Here is a 23,821-nt window from a genome sequence, read left to right on the forward strand (position 1 = left end):
GGGGGTGGGGGAGGGGGCCCATTGGTGTAGGTTGTTAATGTTCGGGGTAGGAGGGGCTAACAACTTAACAGTAAGAACATTAATGAATAACTAAACGGACTAAATAGCAGGAGGAATAATGGGTAATGGCTCATATGTTAGGTAGCGGCTAATGGGAATGTGGCTATTAGGTTGATCATTTGTGTTTAAGAGGCAATATAATAGAAATAAATGGATAGGACCTACATTAAAAGGGCTAACAGCGTAGCTGATGGGAATGGGGCTTACCGGTAGGAGAAAAACTAAAGTGGGTTCATTTTAGGGCTTAATAGGTAGGAGGGAGGATCTTAATGTCTGTTTACCATCTGATGAACCTGCAACCCTTGATCTTGCCATGAAGAGAAGTCTGCTTCAATCTTGTCGAATGTCAGCTCATTGAGTGCACCTCTTCTCTAGGAGAAAAAGTCATCAATTTCATCATACATACGATCTGTAGTGGACTGGACTGGGTAGATCAACATCAACCAGGTAGCTCAATCGGAAGAGTGTCCGTCCAGAGGTCAGAGGGTCCTGGGTTCAAATCACGGTCTGGCCGTGCATTTCTCTTTCTTCTTTTACAAAAAATGGTGAGTTTTCCAACCCTTGCTTCAAGCAATGGGTTAATGCTTGACAAGAGGATATCCCAATCTGCATTGTAAAATAGTTGTCCTTTGGGGGTGAAGACTTACAAAAAGGAAAGAGGAATGTAGCGGAACTCAACTGGCCGGTCAATCGTCAGTGACCAGGTAGCTCAGTTGCTAGAATTTCTGTCTAGAGTTCGGAGGGTCCCAGGTTCGAATCCGGTCTGGTCGTGCATTTCTCTTCTCCTATTACAGATCTATCACCAATATTTTGTTATGTTTATGTTATAATGGTTTATATGCACATACTTGCCAACTGTTTTTTAATCTCCAGTGGGTTCGAGATCAAATCGGGAGTCTCCTTCCAAAAGGGGGAAAGTTTGCAAGTTCATTTGTATGTTTACATCTTTAAATTGTACTATTAGGAATCTGTTTACCCACAAGTACAGATATAGTGAACTAGCCACACCTATCGCGTGGCGGGAAAAAAATTGGACCTTTTTTTACTGAAAAACAAAAATAATTGTGAAATTTTAAGGTCTTTTGACGCTTTTGTTTTGGCGTCGACATCTTTGACAATTTCACTATATCACGTGGTCAACAACAATGGATACTTGGGGAATCAGTATAAAAAGAAATCAGAATATGTGTTTAATTAATGAATATGATAAATTGCCATATTCAATACAATATTAGCAGATTACGATAATTTTTGGGGGTTTTTTTAAAAGGGGGGGGGGGCGTACGCCCATTACGCCCTCACCATGACCCGCCCCTGGGTACATATGTAGTGTACTAGCCACACCTATAATAGACTAGTATCTGTACGTTTACCCACGTACACGTGTTTTGTTAACAACGCAATACATGAATACAGAATACAGCTCGTATGTAACGAATTATTCCATCAGATGACAGTTAATTAACTGCTCAAGAGTTACCAAATAGCAGCATAAGGTGGCCGACAGTAATTCCCAACAGTGTAATCTAACAACTGATTCATTATAAAAGATTCGTCTCATTCTAGCAAAGCGAAAGTAATACGCTGCCATGTTGTAAATACTTGGCTTGCGATCTTAACCGGTCACGTCATGCACGGGGTATGGTAAATATATATATCCAACATAAATAATTAACAGTTGAATACACAAATTATGCAATAATGCTTATATTATTAAATTGTTATATATGTAATTATTTACTAATCATCTACTTACATGATTCATATTTATTAGTTGCAATATTTACATTACTATTAACTGTTAACCGTTAATTTAACTGCATTTAATCGACCAATGCGTCGATGAAAAAAAAATAGAAAATAATAATAATAACATTAAGTTGGCATTATTTTGAAATGTACATGACATAACAGAATAAAATGTATGTGAACTTAAAAATCCGGAACCTTACACCCGGTAACCGCTTTCCAGAGAAGATGTCCCGAGTGCCAATGCGTGGCTATTGATCACACTCGGGTGGTAATGGCGACCATATGTGTTTGTACCTATGTACATGTGCATATAAATATATAAAACTTTTCAGGGAAACCTCACCATCACAACGCGATAAGCCATGGTCACTACCACCATCAACAATTCCACAACCACCAGCCAACCACCAAAACCGATACAGCGATTGCCCCTCTCATCGTGGGTGGTTCCACCGCGGACCCAAAAGATTGGCCTTGGCAGGTATACATTTCATTTCTGATTGTGCAAAAGGCATAGCTTTTGCAAGTTTTTCTTTCTGTATCGTACTTATGTAATATCATCAACATTAACGTTTAAGATACTAACTTATATAATATCTAAATGCATTGATTTCGACTCGCATTTTTGTGACTCAAGTATATGGTCATTTATTTGCACATAATAAAACACTGTTTTATTTATCTATTCATTATCTATTTTTTTATGTATCAATTGATTGAATTATACGTTTGTTTGTTTAATTATCTATTTACGTTTTTTATTTTCATATCTTTTGATATTCATCTAAAACGCTAACATACATGTATTAACAAATATTAACAGTGTAATTCGGCGTCCAAATTTCTCAACTTCGTTATGAATTTCACGAAAAATACATGCACATAATATGTATTTTAATTATTATCAAATATTGATCCGGTTAATGTATATAGATTTTTACGGTAGTGTTTTTTTCAACGTTTCCAGTATCGTGACTTCTTTTCAAGTATGATTAAAACGTCCTAATAGTGCTCCTGTCACATTTCTTGTCATTGTTTAACATGGTGTTAGTTACCATTACCCGGAAAGTTATTACATTCTTATTGTGATAGGGTTGGTCATATTAGCATATTGAACATGGATAATTTATTTTCCTTATGTTTGGTCCTTCGTCTAGGATTTTATTGTTTACATGTGTTTTACTTCAATTCAGTGCTTCGGTTATCATTACTACTGGCGTTATGAAAATGTGAATCGCTATTATATAGATTGACGTGACATTCTTTGACCGGCTAGTGAGACTGCAGGTGGCCAACCAACAAGTTTGCTTTTAGTTGCAATATTTCAAGGGAAAAACCTAACGGACCTTCACATTTTAATGCAGGCCTTGGCAGTCTATCATATGCTTGCCAGACAACAATATTAAGTCACTTCATGCATTCCTATTTAATAAATGAACAACCGACGGTTTGGTTTCAGCGGCTCAAACCGTTTGGAATACAATAAACAAAAACGGCCGAAGTGTTCGTTAGAGCATGAAGAGCATGCACTTAAACGGCCAACAGTGACGACTGTGGTGCTGATCACCGAACCGCTGGATTCAAATCAAACACACACATAATCATCTACATAACAACAATTAAATCATAGATGAAGTACCAAATAAAGGGGAAATAAATTCTGCAAGACGGACGAGGGCTGATATATGATAAATAGTCCAACTCAACATTAAAAGTTTCCTCAACTCTCAGATGCATTTACATTGCATAAGTAATGCTGCGTATAAACAATAGCTTACTAAGATCAATACACACAAATATGCCAACTACACAACATCCCTTGGTATAAGGTTAGGGGCCCCTCGTGGCAACTACGGTCAGGGCACTTTGTTTCGATCTACATTTCCTTTCACTAACATTACAATGTCACTATCAAATATGTGTTTTTATATGCAAGACTTTGCACTAGTAAGATGTAGGTTGTAAGTAGAGTCATCATGCATGTAGTACTCACAACCTCTCGAAAGACGGTGTTTGCATATTAACACCACATACAAAGAAAATCTAAACTTTTCTAAATAACACCCCACCAACTCCAAATTACACTGTATCTATCATTTATTTTGTACATTCACTAAAAAAGAGATTTTTGGAGCGGAGAAGTAAGTTGGGGTCAAATTTTAGACTTTATGAGCGTTCCGCTTTTGTATAATTATGACTTTTTTGCCAAGAAATGATTTAAAACCCTAAAACGTCTAATATTACTTCCTGCACATCAGAATAGGTCCAAAGGTCCAAACATACTAACTGTAACTAATGACTCGATCTTTATGCGCTCGAGATAATCAGTACATTTCGACGCACTTTCTTATTTAGTGTTTTTTGTTTGCACCTCTGAAGGCGGCGTTATCGATGAATGGTTTCCTGTTCTGCGGGGGCTCTTTGATCGGTCCAAATGAAATCGGCGACTACTACGTATTGACGGCAGCGCACTGTGTCTAGTAAGTACTTCTATTACCATTTGTGCCTCGTGACAAACAAAAATTAACCTTCAATACTGGCTGTCCGTTGCCAGGTCAGTTGAAATACGTGTACAAGTGTAAGACAAATAGAATATGTCACCACTGTGTGATGTAGACACAGATATCTCAACCCATTTATTCATGTACATGTACTATCTTTTTGGTCCGAAACGAGGTTACTTGCCTGCCTCGCGGGTTGCCTTGTCCACATCACACACTAGGGATTGATTATAACAGCAGACTTTGAAAATGACTTTTACCTGACTCCCCGAGAACGTCAACTGAAATGGAGCTCGAAAAGGAGATCGTTTTAGTCCTTGTATTCCAAAACACAGGCAAACGTGTTTTTTTAAGTAAAAAGGCATTGTGGGATAAGAATAAAACTTTCACAAATTAAAAAGCATCCTATAAATAATATCCATGCTCATCCTAAAATGCCTCGTATGTACAATCAGCGCATAAACATTGGAAATAGGCAGAACAATTGATAGAACAATGAAATGGGTTAACTGGATAAAACAGACACTTTCCTTGAGGCTAGAAGACTAAAATTTACCAGCAAATCAATCTTTATATCGTATATTAATCATTTTACTGTAGTTGTGGTGGCAAATGCCTTTTTTCATTTTGAACTTAACTTTGATAAGTAAGAAAACAAATCAGGACCTGGAACTCACTTCAGCCACAGGTGATAAGCACATATTATATGATGTATATGATATACAGTATTAACTATAACTAATATCTTATACGTATAGCATATCAATAGTGTCCTGCACCTTTTCATTCACTTAAGATAGAGAGATATTTGAAATTGCCAAGTTTGAGATGTGTCCAGAAGCCATACCTCAAGGAGAAAAAACAAACGAAAAGTGTGTAGTGAAAATGGATTTGATGTAAGTGTACTCAAATGAGTAAACTTTATTATTTTATATATGCCTGCTTAATGAACGCGTGTTTTAAAAAACAGAAATGATATTATTTTGGTTAGTTTAGGTCATTTTGAAAACAGCAACATATATTTGTGATTTTCTACCCCTTTTGGTATACCCAAAACCCACTTTCGGTCAAACTTTACCTTACATAGTTTTTGCGCATATATATGCAAGACCACAGGAGCGCACGAGTGAATATATATGTCCGCGCAATAAATGAGTGCTTTCTGATTCGTTAGAAAAACACAAGTGTGTGGCCTTGCTTTTGTCACATACCTTCCGTATTTGGTAGAGATCGATACAAAGATTTTGTAAACTTTGATATGTTTTGCAAATACCGGGAGATTCCCATAAAAAGTAGTTCCGGCTAGTAGGTAAATACAACATTCCGTATTGCACATGTGCAATGCAGAACGTTGTATTTCATGGTCTGAAAATTGCTTGTATTGCTATAACAAGATTCAACAGGTATGTGATAATAGGCAATACATAACTAGAGGAATATCCTTATCTAAAGATAACACCTGTTATCAATAAATAAATCATAGAAAAAAAAACTCACAAAACCCTACACATATGATAATATGATGAAAAAATGGGCCTGAGTTCAGTGATTGTTTTATTACATATACAGTGTATTTATACAAGGTTCAGTTTTGCAGTACTTAGATTTCATGGTAACAATAATTCAGTTTATCTAATTTACTTCGGACTTAAAGAGCTAACATCTATCCGATAGTTTCATTATTCAGATTATCCACATCTCTGCACATTAAATTTAGGTGCAGTAATTAACAATAGTATTGCCACCGCATAGTGATGTTACATAAGATATCCTGTTTCAAATTTTCCTAAAAAAAATGCTAAAATACCCAACCTACTTGTACAAACCCGTTCGCCTCGATGTATGGACGACGGGGGATCTACAAACCGTTCATTGATATTGGTCCGCTAACTCACCCGGTTGCTGCTACATGTACATGTACACGTCAGTGTATGAGACTGACAGACGCTGTTAGATTTAGAAACTTATTTCTCCTACATTTACTTTATTTAGATAATATACACGTAGTAATACCAGGACCCGAATTATAAATTTCTATACAACTATTTTGAATAGGTGCCTATAACATAAACATGTTTTTTTATACAAAGGCATAAAAGAAGTTTTGCTTAATGTTAAAATTCCTTAGCGATAAAAATGCGGTAGACACAGAAACCAGAAGTAGGCAAACATTGATGATTTCTGTTTTTTTCAGTGGGGATACCGCGGGGAGTTTTAATGTGGATTTAGGACGACACAAAGTTAATAATGATCCCAATGTACAAAGTCGAAGTGTGGAACGTATAGCTGTACATGAAGATTACAATAGAAGAACACTTGAAAACGATATTGCCCTGTTGAAATTGGGAACACAGCCTAATATCTCCCAGGCAAACGTTGGCCCAGTAAACCTGCCCGAAGTTGCCGATGAACAACCTCCTGCAGGCGCCAACCTCTGGGTAACGGGCTTCGGCACCACTTCAAGCGGTAATGTACATTTAGTGTAGCTTTTCACTGACTTCCGCTCTCCGGACTTTGTCCGTACGAAATGCTTGCCTGATTCCTATTTTATTTTTTTGTGATTTCAAATCGTGGCTTATCAAAAAATGCGTTTTGTATCTCATTGGCTGATAGATACACACACGCGAAATATGGCTGTATGGCAAGATGGCCTATTCTATAAGCTTTACAATATGGGTATTAAAGGGAAAGTATGGAATATCATGTAACTAATGTATTCTCGATTTACCAGTAATGTTGTTTTTAATGGTCTCAAGTCGGACAATGTAATCATGAAACGGGGAATCTTACAAGGTGGGTCTTTATCCGCAAAACTGTTTTTAGTCTTTATTAATGATTTGCTAAATGAAGTGGAATTTAGCGGGAAAGGGGCAATAGCTCTTTCCTCGCGAATAAATATACCTACACAAGCTGATGACGTATGTATTATCAGCAATAACGTTAATAGTTTACAGTATCTACTATCTATTTGCGAGAAATACAGTAGAAAGTGGAGATTTACATTTTCCTCTACTAAATCTAAAACTGTTGTTTTTACTTCTAAAAAGAAACCCAATATTAATTGTGATATAACTGTATATGGAAAGAAACTACCAATTGTAGAAAGTATTACTCATGTCGGAGTTTTATTGAATAGTAGAAATAACAATGTCGAACGTACAGAACGTGCTTGTTCCCAATTAAAGAGTGGTGTTATGTCCCTAATTCGTTCTAGAGCACATCCATGTGCTCTGAATCCTTTAACCACTGCAAAAATTGTTAAGTGTAAAGTATATCCCTCAGCACTGTATGGGTGTGAATTGTGGCAATTAAAGCAAAATGAAATTTACATGTTAGAAAAAGCACAAAACTTCATTGTCAAATCAATCCAAGGTTTTAATGTAAGAACAAGAACAGATATGTGCACGTCCTTGATTGGTTGGTTTTCTGTAGAAGTATACATCAGCGTAAAGAAAATGTTATTTTTTGGTAGAATATGTTCCATGGAAGTTGGCTGTTTAACACGCGAAATTCTTATCAAGCGTCTATTCGAATTCAACCTGTCTCAATTTAGTAGAGGTTTTGTTCCCGACATTGTTAATGTTTTACAAAAATACAATTTGTATCATTTTATTGATGAATTTTTGAAGAGTGGTGTATTTCCAAACAAATGTCAATGGAAGCGTTTAGTCAATGACCATGTAAAAAACTATGAACAGTTTAACTTATGTGAAAGAATGAACGCTGATAGGGACTTCTCTCGCTTCACTCTTTTACATAATAAGATACAACCGTATGCTATATGGAAACTTGCTTTACGCTTTCCACAATACAGTCCATGTTTTAAGAAAATTGTTAAACTTTGTGTTGAAATGCGCGATAATGAAAATATATATTTGTGTCATTACTGTGGATCTATGTACAAAGATACTATTATGCATAGTGTACTCGAATGCTCACACACAGAGCTNTTCGTGCAACGGGTTCTACTCAATGTATGATTGTATTGTAAGACTTATGTAACAGTAATACTGTCTATAATAATGCTGTATAATTTATAGTGTGATGCTTGTAATACTGTTTATTACAATGTTGTATGATTGCTTAGTACGAGAAGTGGATTACTGTCTATACTATTATATGATAATGTAGTTTGAGGAGTGTAAATATGTCTATTATATCAATGTGTGATGTAATGTATGATTAGTGTTATACTGTCTATCATCATAATTATCACCGTATAATGACTGTAATAGTACCTATTATATCATTGTGTTGTGTTTATAGTACTTTATGGTATGATGCGTGTACTATTATTATTCTCTTACGTGTGTGTCTGTCCATGTGCATGTGTGAGTCACTATGTCAGGGTGTGACCATGATTGTGAATGCATTTTCTTCTCTTTTCAATAGTGTTTTGTCCGTTATTTCTGTAACTCTTCATTTCTGGAGGAAATAAAGGAAATAATAATAATAATAATAGATACACACACGCGAAATATGGCTATAAGAAGCTTGGTGAAGCAGGACAAGCATGTCTGCTGAAAAGAAAGCTAAATTTGGCAACTTAAAGACCTACACTGTCTGATATCAGTGTGTAAATCAAAGACGTGTTAGCTACATATAACAGGATACGGAAATATCTGGTAATTTCATAGAAATAAATCGCCATTCGTGTGGTTGTTGCAGTCGTAGTTTCCTCAGTGATCCCAGCTACTGACGTAGTTATTAGTGAAACATGAAACTAGTGAATGTTATTACAATGGTGCCCTATTAGACCCCCTAATGTATCAAGGGGTCTTAGTGCATTTAAATGACATTAAGCATATATCTGTAATACATCAATTGTTGGGGAATAGTTTTTTTTATTACACGAGGATTTCTCAAAAATTTAGTTAAGGGATGGTTTCAGTAAATACCTAATTCCATATTTTTGTCATTCTCATTCTTTGAGATGCAAAGTTCATTGACTTGACATATTAACGTATTGCAGATAGGCAAAGCGCATTATGAACCAAGCTTACTGACTTGTATTAAGCTTTTTACTTGCGTACGTGCATATTAGTGATGGTGAGTTAAAAGAGGAAAACAAGAAATCCCTTGCATGTACAAAAATGTAATTATCAACTATCAACACAATTACACGAGATGGAGATAGCCCGAGTTTCCTCTGGCCTTGACCACAGGGACCTCCAAAAACACACGCCATTTCAAAGTTTTTCGCAGTCATCGTGCCACTTTTTTGAATATCAACGAGGATAAGGTACTAAATTCCGTCAGTAGAGTCCTAGGTTTTCAATCGTTTAAAATGTCCCACTTGAGCGAACGCCATTTTTGTAGGTCATGGGAGTGACTAATCAACAAGCCGTACTGATCACTTGCAAAGTTTTCCATTGTCCATAGTTATGCTTGTCCAATTTTGGGATTGATCGGAAAACCAAGATGCCCGACGTGTGGCCATCTTGTTTTTTGACAGTTAAAGATTGCTAGCGCTATTTCTCAGAATGTACTTTAGGGATCTTTCTCATATTTACATTAAGGTATCCCATGGTCCCTAGTCGTTAGTTATGCAAATTTAATTTTGAGACTGATCGGGAAACTAAGATGTGTAACCGAGTAATCAATAACTCAACCCGGTTACACAGTTACACACAGTTACACACATGCCACTCAATCGGAACTCCTCGGTCTTTTCTACGTTACTTTTCGGTTACGGAAATGGCCGAGTGGTAACGATTGACATGCCACTCTCATACATACAAAGGGAAATAACTCTTACTCAATCTATTATACAATTATACTTATTTTCACATAACATGTATTTTATAAATATTATTCCATTTCTTATGTATATTCTGAAATACTTTTAGACAGAAAACACTATCTTTCATTATTGAATATAATTAATAATGATACACCATATGGTAATTAACACATACCTCTAGCTCTACGAAGATATACTCATTTAAATATATAGCATATATTAATATTTCCAATTTATACATTCAAATAAACTTTAAAATAAAACCTGTAAACACATACCCTGCATAAAAAAAGGGTTTGCCTACCGCCTCTTTTATTCTCATCTTTGGACTTGATTTGTATCGTATTCTATAAATGAAAATAATCTAACATTAAAACCCTGGTACAATCACATTTAGCAATAACCTATATGATAGTTATTTTTGAATCAGAATAATATTTTACCAAACATTATTGACCGGTGTCCTTGAAATATTCACATGGCTATTATATTACCAAAAATACTGTTATTACCTTTAATTTGAATAACAACAACAATTCCGATACAAATGTACCTTACATTTACTGTATGAAATTATATTGCTTAATACTCTAGTTACTTTTATATAACTTTTACAAATACTTATAAAATCCTGAATATCTTACCTTTAATGCTTGTGCTCACCAGTCACGGACCAATCAAATGTCTCCCTCTCCGTCAGATGTCATCACATGTATACTTAATTACAGGTACACACACACATTAAGGATGCATTCCCCTTCATGTCCATGGCAATGGTTCTAAATAAAATGTACAATCATCTTTATTATTTGCTAGTCCACCAGTAAAAGTGCTTAAACCCATATATTGATATGAACACATAATATATATATATATATATATATATATATATNAAAAATTCTCAACAACGAGTCTTTAGTACTTTCATCTCTTCTAGGAGATTCTTCAAACTGTACTTTGAAGTATATGTTGTGACGTTATTTCATATAATTCCTCATCACAAAGCATGTCAGTAATAAGTTTACAATGAAAATCGGTGTTCATAATTACAACTGCACCGCCTTTGTCCGCTTCTTTTATCACAATTGAATGGTCGTTTTGTAAACTTTTCATAGCTTGTGTCTGCTTAAAAGAAAGATTATTTTTGACATGTCGATTATTACTTTGTGAACTTTATTACTTTTGTGAACTTTCAAGTGGGAATATATAACACATGACCACTAGTCTTATAAATTCATACGGCCACACATGAGTAAAAGATTGTTGGCGCTATTTTGCCAGAAAGTACTCGATTAATCTTTCTCAAAGGTAGGGTCAACGTCTATGGAGATTTAACATTAGCGTCGGCCCCCGCTTGGAATTTCAAAACAAGATACATACAAAAAGGTATGGGTATAGGAAGCTTAAATCAGGAACATTTAATTTCAGAATTAATTTTATGACAAATGGGACCTCATTGACTTACACCAGTGTGGGTGTTAAAGGTGCAGTAATACAATTCCTCGTAGAGCATTAAAATGACACAATTACTATAAAGATTATTATAAAAATTGTTTGGGGAGTCAGACACGGATATCTTTCGTTGCCCTATTTGTTTAGAGTTAAACATATAAAATAATGTAATATTCCCTTCATATTTTGTTTAATGAATGGGCAATAGGCGAAATAAAATTATAATAAAGTGTATATTACTTTGACCATTAAGATTATTTTATTGGTTTTATACAATTGCAAATATTTGCCTATAATTCAATCTCAACCTTAATTAGTTCTCCAGAGGAAAGATTACTTTGGCAGAATACATGTTTATGAGTTATTATGAGTTATTATTGATGTATATAACTTAAAAACATGCGTAATATAATATAGTGTTTTAGTGTGATACAGAACAGAAAATGTTTCGGTATTTACCTTGATAAACATTCCTAATCAAATCTCCATGATTATGTAAAATTGGACATTGATCGTGTTCGGCATGCTAAAAAACTACTTTACCGGTTTTGATATTACATAAAATTGTAGACAGACTATATATATGGAAAGTTTTTAAAGAACTTTAAAATATAGACTACCATTGTAACTACATGTATATATAGGCAAGTTGTTTTTTCAAATTAAAAGTATCACTACGCTGACTTCATGTATTCCACTATGACATATTTAGTATCAAAATAACAATAATTTTATACACTGTAAACTGTCATAATTCATTTTCGAAATTACTTTCGCCTGTGACATTTATCTGTCACCTTGCTACATGTAGGATACCCCGTCACTAAACCTGATGTTAGGCCAGAAGGTCCATCACGGTTATCTATGGTGGCTTATTTGTGCCATTTCGTTATTTCGCCGCGAAAAAATGAGATTTTAAATTATATCATGTCGTTGTTTGATTATTTCGCGGAGATGACACAGCTCGTTGTTTCGTTATTTCGAGGCAAGATTACGACATTAAGTAAAGTTAAAATGTCGTTGTTTCTTTATTTCGCGACGAGATGACGACATTTTAGATACAAATATAATGTCAACAACGACATTTTATAATTTAAAATATCGTCATTTCGCGGCGAAATCACGAAAGAAGCTATCAGTAGTAATATTGAATACTCATTTAAGCAGGTATTGTTCATTCCTTGAACATGTATCTACATATGGCGAACAAATAAAAGAAATCTAAGTGGGAGCCAAGTGTTGACCCCATCTTTCACATAATGATTTACCAAGGTCCCTTGTTATGCATATTTTTTGGGACTGATACATGTAGGAAAACCAAGATGGCCACAAGACAGCCATCTTAAACATTGACAGTTCAATTTTGTTATAAAGTATTTTATATGTGTGTCCCCCTTTGTTCCCTTGTTAAAAATATCCCTTGCAGAAATGAGAAATCATCCGACATTGGAAGCACTTTTAATTATGTAAGAGTTACACATTGTAAGCATTTTGCGTATAGTTACGCAATTCTCATAAAATAATATCTGTCTTCATGGCAAATAGCATATGACATTATGAGGTTTAAGTTAATGTACAAGATTCCCGTTTAGGATTTCCAACATGGGACTGGGTAATAGTACCTAAAAGGAAATTGAAGAGCGAAGAAGGTAAAGATCTGATAAAGATCCTTTCATGTTTTGCGTCAAGATCCTTATAGGATCCCTTGTCGTCATTTTGTTCTGAAAACTAATATCTTTTTGCATCTACGTCATTATATTGCCAATGTAAAATATGAACTTTATTGATTTAACAACAATTATGAAACAAGTTTTAATAACTCTTTCTTGCCAAAATGAAAGTGGGCAAAGGGTCTACTGCTTTTAACGTGGGAGGTAACCGGAGTACTAGGGGGGGGGGGACCCACGTGGTCGGGTGAGCCCGGCTGTCTTGATTAAAGACGTGTATGCTATCTACTACGCCACCCGGCAGACCATATTACCAAGTCCAGTGTATATGTTGAATATGTCCCAGATGACAGCAGTTTTTCGAAAACGTTAACTCGAAAAATCAATTCGAAACTCGGAAAAAAAAACTCTAGCGGACCATTGGTGTCCGAGATTGCCGGATGACACCATTGGGCTCGGTGGTCTGTCAGGAGCCGGGGGGGGGGGGGGGGGGGGNTCCTAAACGCGTACTCGTTGGTAGGGCTGTAACGATACACATATGCCACGATACGATACGTATCACGATATCTACCCACGATACGATACATTTTGATACGATACAGGATGACGAAATGTTATGCTTCCTCTTCAAATGCGTCGCCATGTTTGATGTGTTCACTGAAAAAGTGCTTTTCCATCGGGGACATTTCGAAGGAATCCAAAATGCAGAAAGGTTTTTTTTAACCCTTTATGCTGCTAAACATTGATTTCTATGTAAAGGGACACCACTGCTGAATTAATTATTGAAATATAAATTAATTTACTTGATTTTTCAAATGTGCATAACTTGAAAAATATATGTTATATGTGAATCAGTTATTATTGTTCGTTATTGTCTCTAGTTTACATTAACGTTTTCAATTCTAAAGTTGCTTCATTATTTACCTGTACAGGTGGTAATAAAGGTAAGAAAGGGTGAAACTTTTAATAATCGTATTTAAGCACCAGAAAAATCATTTTAAAATTATTTTTGTAAGCAAATGTGATTGGCAAATGATATCAGAGATTATAAACTTCATTTATGACATAAGACGCTGTACATTATCAGGTATGTCATCAAGAATTGCATGTGATTTGCTACAGGTTTCAAGTCGTCATTCGATATATTTACTGTCACAGTCGGCATAGAGTATAGATATATATTAGCTACGGTCTAGTTTATGATAAAATCATCGATATATAGTTTGAAGAAATCAATCGGCTCAAAACGCATCAATGTTAATGTTCAATTCGGCCTCACCTGCAGACGACATGTGCGCCTCGGTCCGCCGATATTTACCTGTTTGCGTAGGGCACAAAGCCGTTCATTGGAAAGTAACATTTTATGCTACACCGAAGTTTTTTCCACATCAACCATGTCAAACCCTTCAAAACCTTTATTATCATCGTAGGTGACGCTGGAGAATAAATGTTTACGTTACACATGTGTGGTTAAATTCCGGAAGTCAGGTAATACTAAAAACCGAACCGAACCGAAACACGGAAAAAATACCGTAAACCGAACCGAAGCAATTTCGCGCGGTTTTCGGTGCACCGCGGTGTATCGTTACAGCCCTACGGCCGTCGGTAGGGATGATGCCGCTATTCGAACGTCCTTTGCGTTTTCTCCCATCACATTGTCTGTAATATAAAACATCACACAAATATTATGGGGTTTTTTTTCACACGGATAGTAAAAAGCATTTCAATCAAAAATAAGGAATTGCGTGCATGTGATGGCAAATCAATAAATATGGCAATACTCACATTATACTTTAAATACTGATTATATCGAAGTTTCTACAAATATTTAATTTAGGAACGTTTGTCTACACAGAGAGGTATATATTTTTTTTATTTTAAAGAAAATTTCATTACTAGGTGGAACATCACCTGAGTTTCTACAAGCTGTGGAGAAGCCTTATGTACTTGACTCCGTTTGTGCAAGAAATAGCGTATACGGGAACGACTATTACCCGGATACAATGTTGTGTGCGGGGTCAACAGGATTGGATGCATGCCAGGTAACTCCATTACAATCAAACCTTTTCGCAGTGTTAGCCATTGCAATCGCACTTCATATTATCTTTAGCTATTATAACCGTACTACGTCAGATTCAGACTGTTTTATTCCTTGTGTAAGACACATCGGAGAGTAGACATACAAAAAGTACAGTATATTACAGATTTACAATGATACATGTATACAATAATAGTCAAATGCAATATGATGCATATTGTACAATGGCATACGTGATAACTCATTAATCGTGCAGTACTACAAAATGACATATCATAAGAGACAGCATTTTACACTGAAATACACCAACATCGTGAGGTTCCGATGCAGTGAAATCATAACAATAGTATATTACAAGGATAATAATACTATGATAACTTTCAATGACGTACGTTACATGTCATGATAACAGGATTTAATAAAGTTACATACATTGTATCGCACATATGTCACGAATAAATACAATCTAGTAGAACAGCAAAGAACAATGAAATGCACTGCCATAGTGTAATAAACACACCTGACGTTAGTGAAAGTGATATTACAATATAGAAAATACTCGTCGATGTTTCGACGTTGTTAATTATGATTAATTTACCATATATTTTATATCACATAGGAAAGGTAATGAACGGGCACAATCATTTTTTTTACACAGTACACATAATACAAATATGGTATACTGAAATGTATATTTACAGGAAAAATGGGATAAAATATTATACAGTGCTATTACGACGTTTTAAACTTAAAAACAGGAATGTTCCTGATTTATTCAATTCCTTAATGTTTTGAGTAGTAAATAACTGAATCAATTTGAAAACACTGGTTGTTTGTAATAAAAAGGCTTAATAAACTCGCGCCTTAAGGCTGTACACCTCTGAGAAGTCAAAATATTCCTGTATTAAACTTTTTTTCTTATATTGATTTTTGGAAAAAGGAGATAATGGCATAGTAGAAAATGCAAAAAAAAACTGTACAGTATGTCGGTGTGTTCGTTTTTGTGCTATGATCGGTCAAAGTTACCAATTTAACACAATATGTGATTTTAGGTGAATTTTCGGGTTTTGAACATTTGCAGAACAAATTCATACAATTTCTTCCAAGTGTGTTATCAGATATGTATGAATGTTTGTAGAATTGATAAAAATATTATTTTCTTTGAAACTATGGAAGTCAAATGTCTTAAACTTATCGATTTTACTCAGAAATGCGATTTTAGTTACCCCTACCCCTTATTTTTTAATGAAAAAATGCACATTTTTCACCATTTTTTGCCGATCAAACGCTTGATATAAAAAAATCCTGTAATGAACTTTTTTTAGTATTCAATGAATCAAAAGAAAATGTGTTTCTCTTTCTAAAACAGCCACAAAAATGGGGGGTCGGTGTGCTTCTTTTTTTCCCATTATTATTTGTGTTATTTTTCACCTTTTTCGGGGTCAAAAATCAAAAGTGCTTCAGTTACCCTAATATGTAAAAAAAACTATCAATAATATATAACTTTCCACTTTTTTACATATTATTTTAATCATATTGAACATTATAAAGTTGTACAGCAAAATTGAACCTGCTACAATTAAAAATGGTGACACAATGACAATTTAAGTGATCAATCTAGGTGTCAAAAAAGGTGAATTTTGGCCCTTTGCGAAGCGCAAGAAATTCACATAAATACACTTTTTCAAAATGGCCGCCAAATTGGTCATTTTTTTAAAATTCTTGTTAAAAATGTTCTACACACAACAGACATCTAGTTTTTTTTACATGTTTTTCAGATGTGTGTTTGCTATTATACCTATCATAATTTGTTAAATATTACAAAAACCCGTTACACCAGATCAAAACGAGACTTGAACGTGACTGAAATGAAATTCATCTTCAATATCATTAGAGTTACATAAGTTACAAAATCTTTGATCTCTAGGAAGGTTTCTATATCTTCCCTGTTCAATATCTAAATTATGAGAGCTAAGTCTAAAGCGAGCTAAAGTCTTTTTATATGAGTTATTAATTGGTTTTATTAAATATGATTGCACAGAAAAAAAATCAGTTTTCTACATACAGACAATGGTAATCTTCACAATAAACTAAATTATTCAAGTACAAGTACTCTTCTTGACTCCGAGTAGGCTTTTACAAAAATGTATGTGAATCTTTTCAACATCAAGAGCTTTATGAAAGCCCAATACTTCTGCACTGTAACTTAAGACGCTATCAATATAAGTGTCGAATACAGAACATTGTGTTTTGATATTAAAATTATGATTTTTGAACTTATTACAAAGCGCATAATATGCCTTATTACCTTGATCTGCAACATGCTTTTGAGTGACATAAAATGTACCGTTTGTTATTAACGTCATACGGTTAGTTATTGTTATCGTACTACCTTCTAAGGTTGGGCCTTTATAACAGTGCTACGTCATCATTTTAGCCATTATAAGCGTTCTACATTAATTTTAATTATTGTACGTCATAAGGTTAGCCGTTGTAATAGCACTTCGTCAAAGTTCAACCATTATTATCGTGCTGTGTCATTAATATAGTCATTGTAACCGAACTACGTCAAAAGGTTTGGCCTGTATAACCGTACTACGTCACGCATATTAGCCATTATAGCCGGACTACGTCATCAGTTTTAGCCATTGTAACCACACTAACCACACTACATTTAGCATTGTAAGCGTGTTACGTCATAGGGTTAGCCATTGAAAACGTACTGCGTCATAAGGTTTAGCCATTATAACCGTACTACAGTATTGTTTGATTATGATCTGTTTCATATCCTCATTGGAGGAAATGTAGAGTATGAGTTGAATTCATCGGAGTTAGATGTCTTTCGCATAAAATCTGTCACTTGTATATTCAGAATGTGCTAACTTAACTACAAATGATGTCTTAACCTAACCTTTATAATGTGTCAATTGTAAAATTCTTCCTTTTTCTGTATTTCGTATGATGGGCATCTCTCTTAAGTAACTTAAGATAAGTTAAGGAGAGTAAAGACGCAAAGAGGAGTTAACTCCAGCGTAACCCTTACTTTACAATACAATTTATCTTTTGAATTTCAGTTTGTACATTACTTTGTCAATTTTCAATGAATGCATTTATGTACGTTATTTTGTCAATTATCAATGAATGCATTTATGTATTGTTCTGTTTGTGAATCTTCGATTCGGAGGAAATTAAGAGAATAATAAAGTTTGGTTTTTATTACCGTACCACGTCATCAATATTAGCCATAATAACCGTATTACATCATCGATTTTAGCCATTGTAACTGCACTATGCCATACATTTAGCCATTGTAAGCGTGCAACGTCATAAGCCATTGAACAAGTATTACGTCATAATACTTTTGCCACTGTTCTCCAACTATATAATGTGTAAGCAGGCGACTCCGATGTAGAGATGATAATTGTTATGATGAAGCATCAACACATGAAGGTCATACAGGGTCAAGTTGTAGGAACTGAAAGTGTAGTGGTAGACGAAACAGCATATGTGCGTTAATATGCGTTAATTAACATACAAGTAACAAAAAATCATAATTTTAAAGAAAACATATTTATATTGGCAAGTTTTTCTTCATTTGATTGATAATTCCTGTAGTATACGTATCTGTATAGAATATGTACTCAGCATTTATCGACAGCTGTATTGATAGCAGTGCTTTTATACCCTATCCTCCGTTTCAACTGGCTTCCACATAATTTTTCTCTAATACCTAAATATGAATTTGTAAACGATATGAATTACAATGTTCCTCATTCTCTTAATTTCTTAATAAATGTTTTTTTTGGATAACCAATTCATTCACGATATGTTGGAATTAATATGAAAATTATTTTCATTAATGTATTTGTCGTTAACTTTTGCAGGGTGATTCCGGTGGCCCTCTCGTCCTTCTAAAATCAGATGGCTCATACACACAGTACGGTACGTAACCCTTTTTATACACAATCAATAATGACTGTTCGGTAAGTAACCATTCTTATACACTGTCCATATGACTGTTCGGTAAGTGACCATTCTGATACACTGTCCATATAACTGTTCGGTAAGTAACCATTCTTATACACTGTCCATATGACTGTTCGGTAAGTGACCATTCTTATACACTGTCCATATAACTGTTCGGTAAGTAACCATTCTTATACACTGTCCATATGACTGTTCGGTAAGTGACCATTCTGATACACTGTTCATATAACTGTTCGGTAAGTGACCATTCTGATACACTGTCCATATAACTGTTCGGTAAGTGACCTTTCTTATACACTGTCCACATAACTGTTCGGTAAGCGACCATTCTGATACACTGTCCATATAACTGTTCGGTAAGTGACCTTTCTTATACACTGTCCACATAACTGTTCGGTAAGCGACCATTCTGATACACTGTCCATATAACTGTTCGGTAAGTGACCATTTTGATACACTGTCCATATAACTGTTCGGTAAGTGCCCATTCTTATACACTGTCCATATAACTGTTCGGTAAGTAACCATTCTTAAACACTGTCCATATGACTGTTCGGTAAGTGACCATTCTGATACACTGTCCATATAACTGTTTGGTAAGTGACCATTCTTATACACTGTCCATATAACTGTTCGGTAAGTTACCATTCCTATACACTGTCCATATAACTGTTCACTAGGTTACCATTCTGATACACTGTCCATATAACTGTTCGCTAAGTGACCATTCTTATACACTGTCCATATAACTGTTCGGTAAGTAACCATCCTTATACACTGTCCATATAACTGTTCACTAAGTTACCATCCTTATACACTGTCCATATAACTGTACAGTAAGTTACCATCCTTATACACTGTCCATATAACTGTTCACTAAGTGACCATTCATATACACTGTCCATATAACTGTTCGGTAAGTGACCATCCTTAATCACTGTCCATATAACTGTTCGGTAAGTGACCATTTTGATACACTGTCCATATAACTGTTCGGTAAGTGCCCATTCTTATACACTGTCCATATAACTGTTCGGTAAGTGACCTTTCTTATACACTGTCCACATAACTGTTCGGTAAGCGACCATTCTGATACACTGTCCATATAACTGTTCGGTAAGTGACCATTTTGATACACTGTCCATATAACTGTTCGGTAAGTGACCTTTCTTATACACTGTCCACATAACTGTTCGGTAAGTGACCATTCTGATACACTGTCCATATAACTGTTTGGTAAGTGACCATTCTTATACACTGTCCATATAACTGTTCGGTAAGTGACCATCCTTAATCACTGTCCATATAACTGTTCGGTAAGTGACCATTCTGATACACTATCCATATAACTGTTCGGTAAGTGACCATTCTGATACACTGTCCTTATAACTGTTCGGTAAGTGACCATTCTTATACTCTGTCCATATAACTGTTCGGTAAGTGAGCATTCTGATACACTGTCCATATAACTGTTTGGTAAGTGACCATTCTGATACACTGTCCATATAACTGTTTGGTAAGTGACCATTCTGATACACTGTCCATATACCTGTTCGGTAAGTGACCATCCTTAATCCCTGTCCATATAACTGTTCGGTAAGTGACCATCCTTAATCACTGACCATATAACTGTTCGGTAAGTGACCATGCTGATCCACTGTCCATATAACTGTTCGGTAAGTAACCATCCTTATACACTGTCCATATAACTTTTCACTAAGTGACCATTCCTATACACTGTCCATATAACTGTTCACTAAGTTCCCATTCTTATACACTGTTCATATAACTGTTCACTAAGTTACCATCATTATACACTGTCCATATAACTGTTCACAAAGTTACCATTCTTATACACTGTCCATATATCTGTACAGTAAGTAACCACTCTTATACACTACGTTGTTATACATTATCCACAATATATCTACGATAATTAACCATCCATAACAATTGTACCGTAACTATTCACAATACGACTTATGAACATATACACATGTCCATATAACTGTTCGCTAGGTTACCATTCTTATACACTGTCCATATAACCGTTCGGTAAGTGACCATCCTTAATCACTGTCCATATAACTGTTCGGGAAGTGACCATTCTGATACACTGTCCTTATAACTGTTCGGTAAGTGACCATTCTTATCCACTGTCCATATAACTGTTCACTAAGTGACCATTCCTATACGCTGTCCATATAACTGTTCACTAAGTTACCATCCTTAAACACTGTCCATATAAATGTTCACTAAGTGACCATTCCTATATACTGTCCATATAACTGTTCACTAAGTGACCATTCCTATACGCTGTCCATATAACTGTTCACTAAGTTACCATTCTGATACACTGTCCATATAACTGTTTGGTAAGTGACCATTCTGATACACTGTCCATATACCTGTTCGGTAAGTGACCATCCTTAATCCCTGTCCATATAACTGTTCGGTAAGTGAGCATTCTGATACACTGTCCATATAACTGTTCACTAAATAACCATTCTGATACACTGTCCATATAACTGTTCACTAGGTTACCATTCTGATACACTGTCCATATAACTGTTTGGTAAGTGACCATTCTGATACACTGTCCTTATAACTGTTCGGTAAGTGACCATTCTTATCCACTGTCCATATAACTGTTCACTAAGTTACCATCCTTAAACACTGTCCATATAAATGTTCACTAAGTGACCATTCCTATATACTGTCCATATAACTGTTCACTAAGTGACCATTCCTATACGCTGTCCATATAACTGTTCACTAAGTTACCATTCTGATACACTGTCCATATAACTGTTTGGTAAGTGACCATTCTGATACACTGTCCTTATAACTGTTCGGTAAGTGACCATTCTTATACACAGTCCATATAACTGTTCGGTAAGTGACCATTTTGATACACTGTCCATATAACTGTTCGGTAATTGACCATTCTTATACACTGTCCATATAACTGTTCACTAAGTAACCATTCTTATACACTGTCCATATTACTGTTCACTAAGTTACCATTCTTATACACTTTTCACAATGACTTATCACTAGGTTACCATCCTTATACACTGTCCATATAACTTTTCACTAAGTGACCATTCCTATACACTGTCCATATAACTGTTCACTAAGTAACCATTCTTATACACCGTCCATATAACTATTCACTAAGTTACCATTATTATACACTGTCCATATAACTGTTCGGTAAGTAACCATCCTTATACACTGTCCATATAACTTTTCACTAAGTGACCATTCCTATACACTGTCCATATAACTGTTCACTAGGTTACCATTCTGATACACTGTTCGGTAAGTAACCATTCTTATACACTGTCCATATTACTGTTCACTAAGTTACCATTCTTATACACTGTCCATATAACCGTTCACTAAGTTACCATCATTATACACTGTCCATATAACTGTTCACTAAATAACCATTCTGATACACTGTCCATATAACTGTTCACTAAGTTACCATTCTTATACACTGTCCATATAACTGTACAGTAAGTAACCACTCTTATACACTACGTTGTTATACATTATCCACAATATATCTACGATAATTAACCATCCATAACAATTGTACCGTAACTATTCACAATACGACTTATGAACATATACACAATCAAACTATAACTACTCAGGGACATCTCAATGTTTTCGTACGAGTACATGTATTTGTTTTATCTCGAAATGTTACATAATTTTCAACGTTTACCTAACGATACCTAACGATCGGGCATCGATTGCAGTTCGAAATAGCGGGAAACTCGAATAAAAAAATTGATTCATCAATTGAATGTCAGTAGTAATAAATGAGGCAAAAACAATCGACACATCCAGAAATCCGAATGTTCGAAGTTCGATTTATGGAAGTGTGACTGAAGTGTCAACCCCACCCACCCAACACATCGTTTTGTTTGTTTGTTTTCCATCATGTTTTGTACGAATATCGTGATTTCCTCCAGATGTAACAATACGGTGTTTTGTTGTGCTTAGGTGTTGTCAGCTGGGGGATCGGTTGTGGATCACCTGGTTACCCTGGTGTGTATGCTGAAGTGTCACATTACCTTGACTGGATTAAAAAAAACATGTATTGATCTAAGATGGAAACTCGCTTCCAGATTTTTTCTAATTGTCAGTAAACCTGTGTATGGGGAAACCCCGAATGAAATAAAGTTTATGAAGAAAGCGCTTCTTTGTTTTAAATGTATTAAATGTACACAAATCGTAAGACGCCAATGTATTCAGAAGGAAGTTACAATGTACAGAAATCGTAAGACACCAATGAAATAAGAAGTAAGTTGCAATGTACAGAAATCGTAAGACGCCAATGTATTCAGAAGGAAGTTACAATGTACAGAAATCGTAAGACGCCAATGTAATCAGAAGAAAGTTACAATGTACAGAAATCGTAAGACGCCAATGTATTCAGAAGGAAGTTTCAATGTACAGAAATCGTAAGACGCCAATGAAATCAGAAGTAAGTTGCAATTTATATAAATCGAAAGACGCCAATGTATTCAGAAGAAAGTTACAATGTAAAGAAATCGTGTGACGCCAATGTATTCAGAAGGAAGTTACAATGTACAGAAATCGT

The 23,821-nt window shown here is 35.1% G+C and overlaps 1 protein-coding gene across 1 annotated transcript in view; it reads left to right on the plus strand.

Moving 5' to 3' along the window:
- The window catches only part of LOC110451520 (trypsin-1-like), a 30,685-nt gene extending 7,273 nt beyond the window's left edge, over positions 1 to 23,412 (plus strand). The window contains exons 2-7 of the mRNA XM_021499588.1: positions 2,145 to 2,293; positions 4,192 to 4,292; positions 6,508 to 6,779; positions 15,075 to 15,217; positions 19,098 to 19,155; positions 23,221 to 23,412. Coding sequence (XP_021355263.1) covers positions 2,145 to 2,293; positions 4,192 to 4,292; positions 6,508 to 6,779; positions 15,075 to 15,217; positions 19,098 to 19,155; positions 23,221 to 23,321 — 824 coding nt within the window. The 3' untranslated portion in view covers positions 23,322 to 23,412. The remainder of the gene's footprint in view (positions 1 to 2,144; positions 2,294 to 4,191; positions 4,293 to 6,507; positions 6,780 to 15,074; positions 15,218 to 19,097; positions 19,156 to 23,220) is intronic.
- Positions 23,413 to 23,821: the final 409 nt, after the last annotated feature.

The sequence above is a fragment of the Mizuhopecten yessoensis genome, unplaced genomic scaffold (genome assembly GCF_002113885.1).
Source record: "Mizuhopecten yessoensis strain PY_sf001 unplaced genomic scaffold, ASM211388v2 scaffold6129, whole genome shotgun sequence".
NCBI classification, from domain to species: Eukaryota; Metazoa; Mollusca; class Bivalvia; order Pectinida; family Pectinidae; genus Mizuhopecten; species Mizuhopecten yessoensis.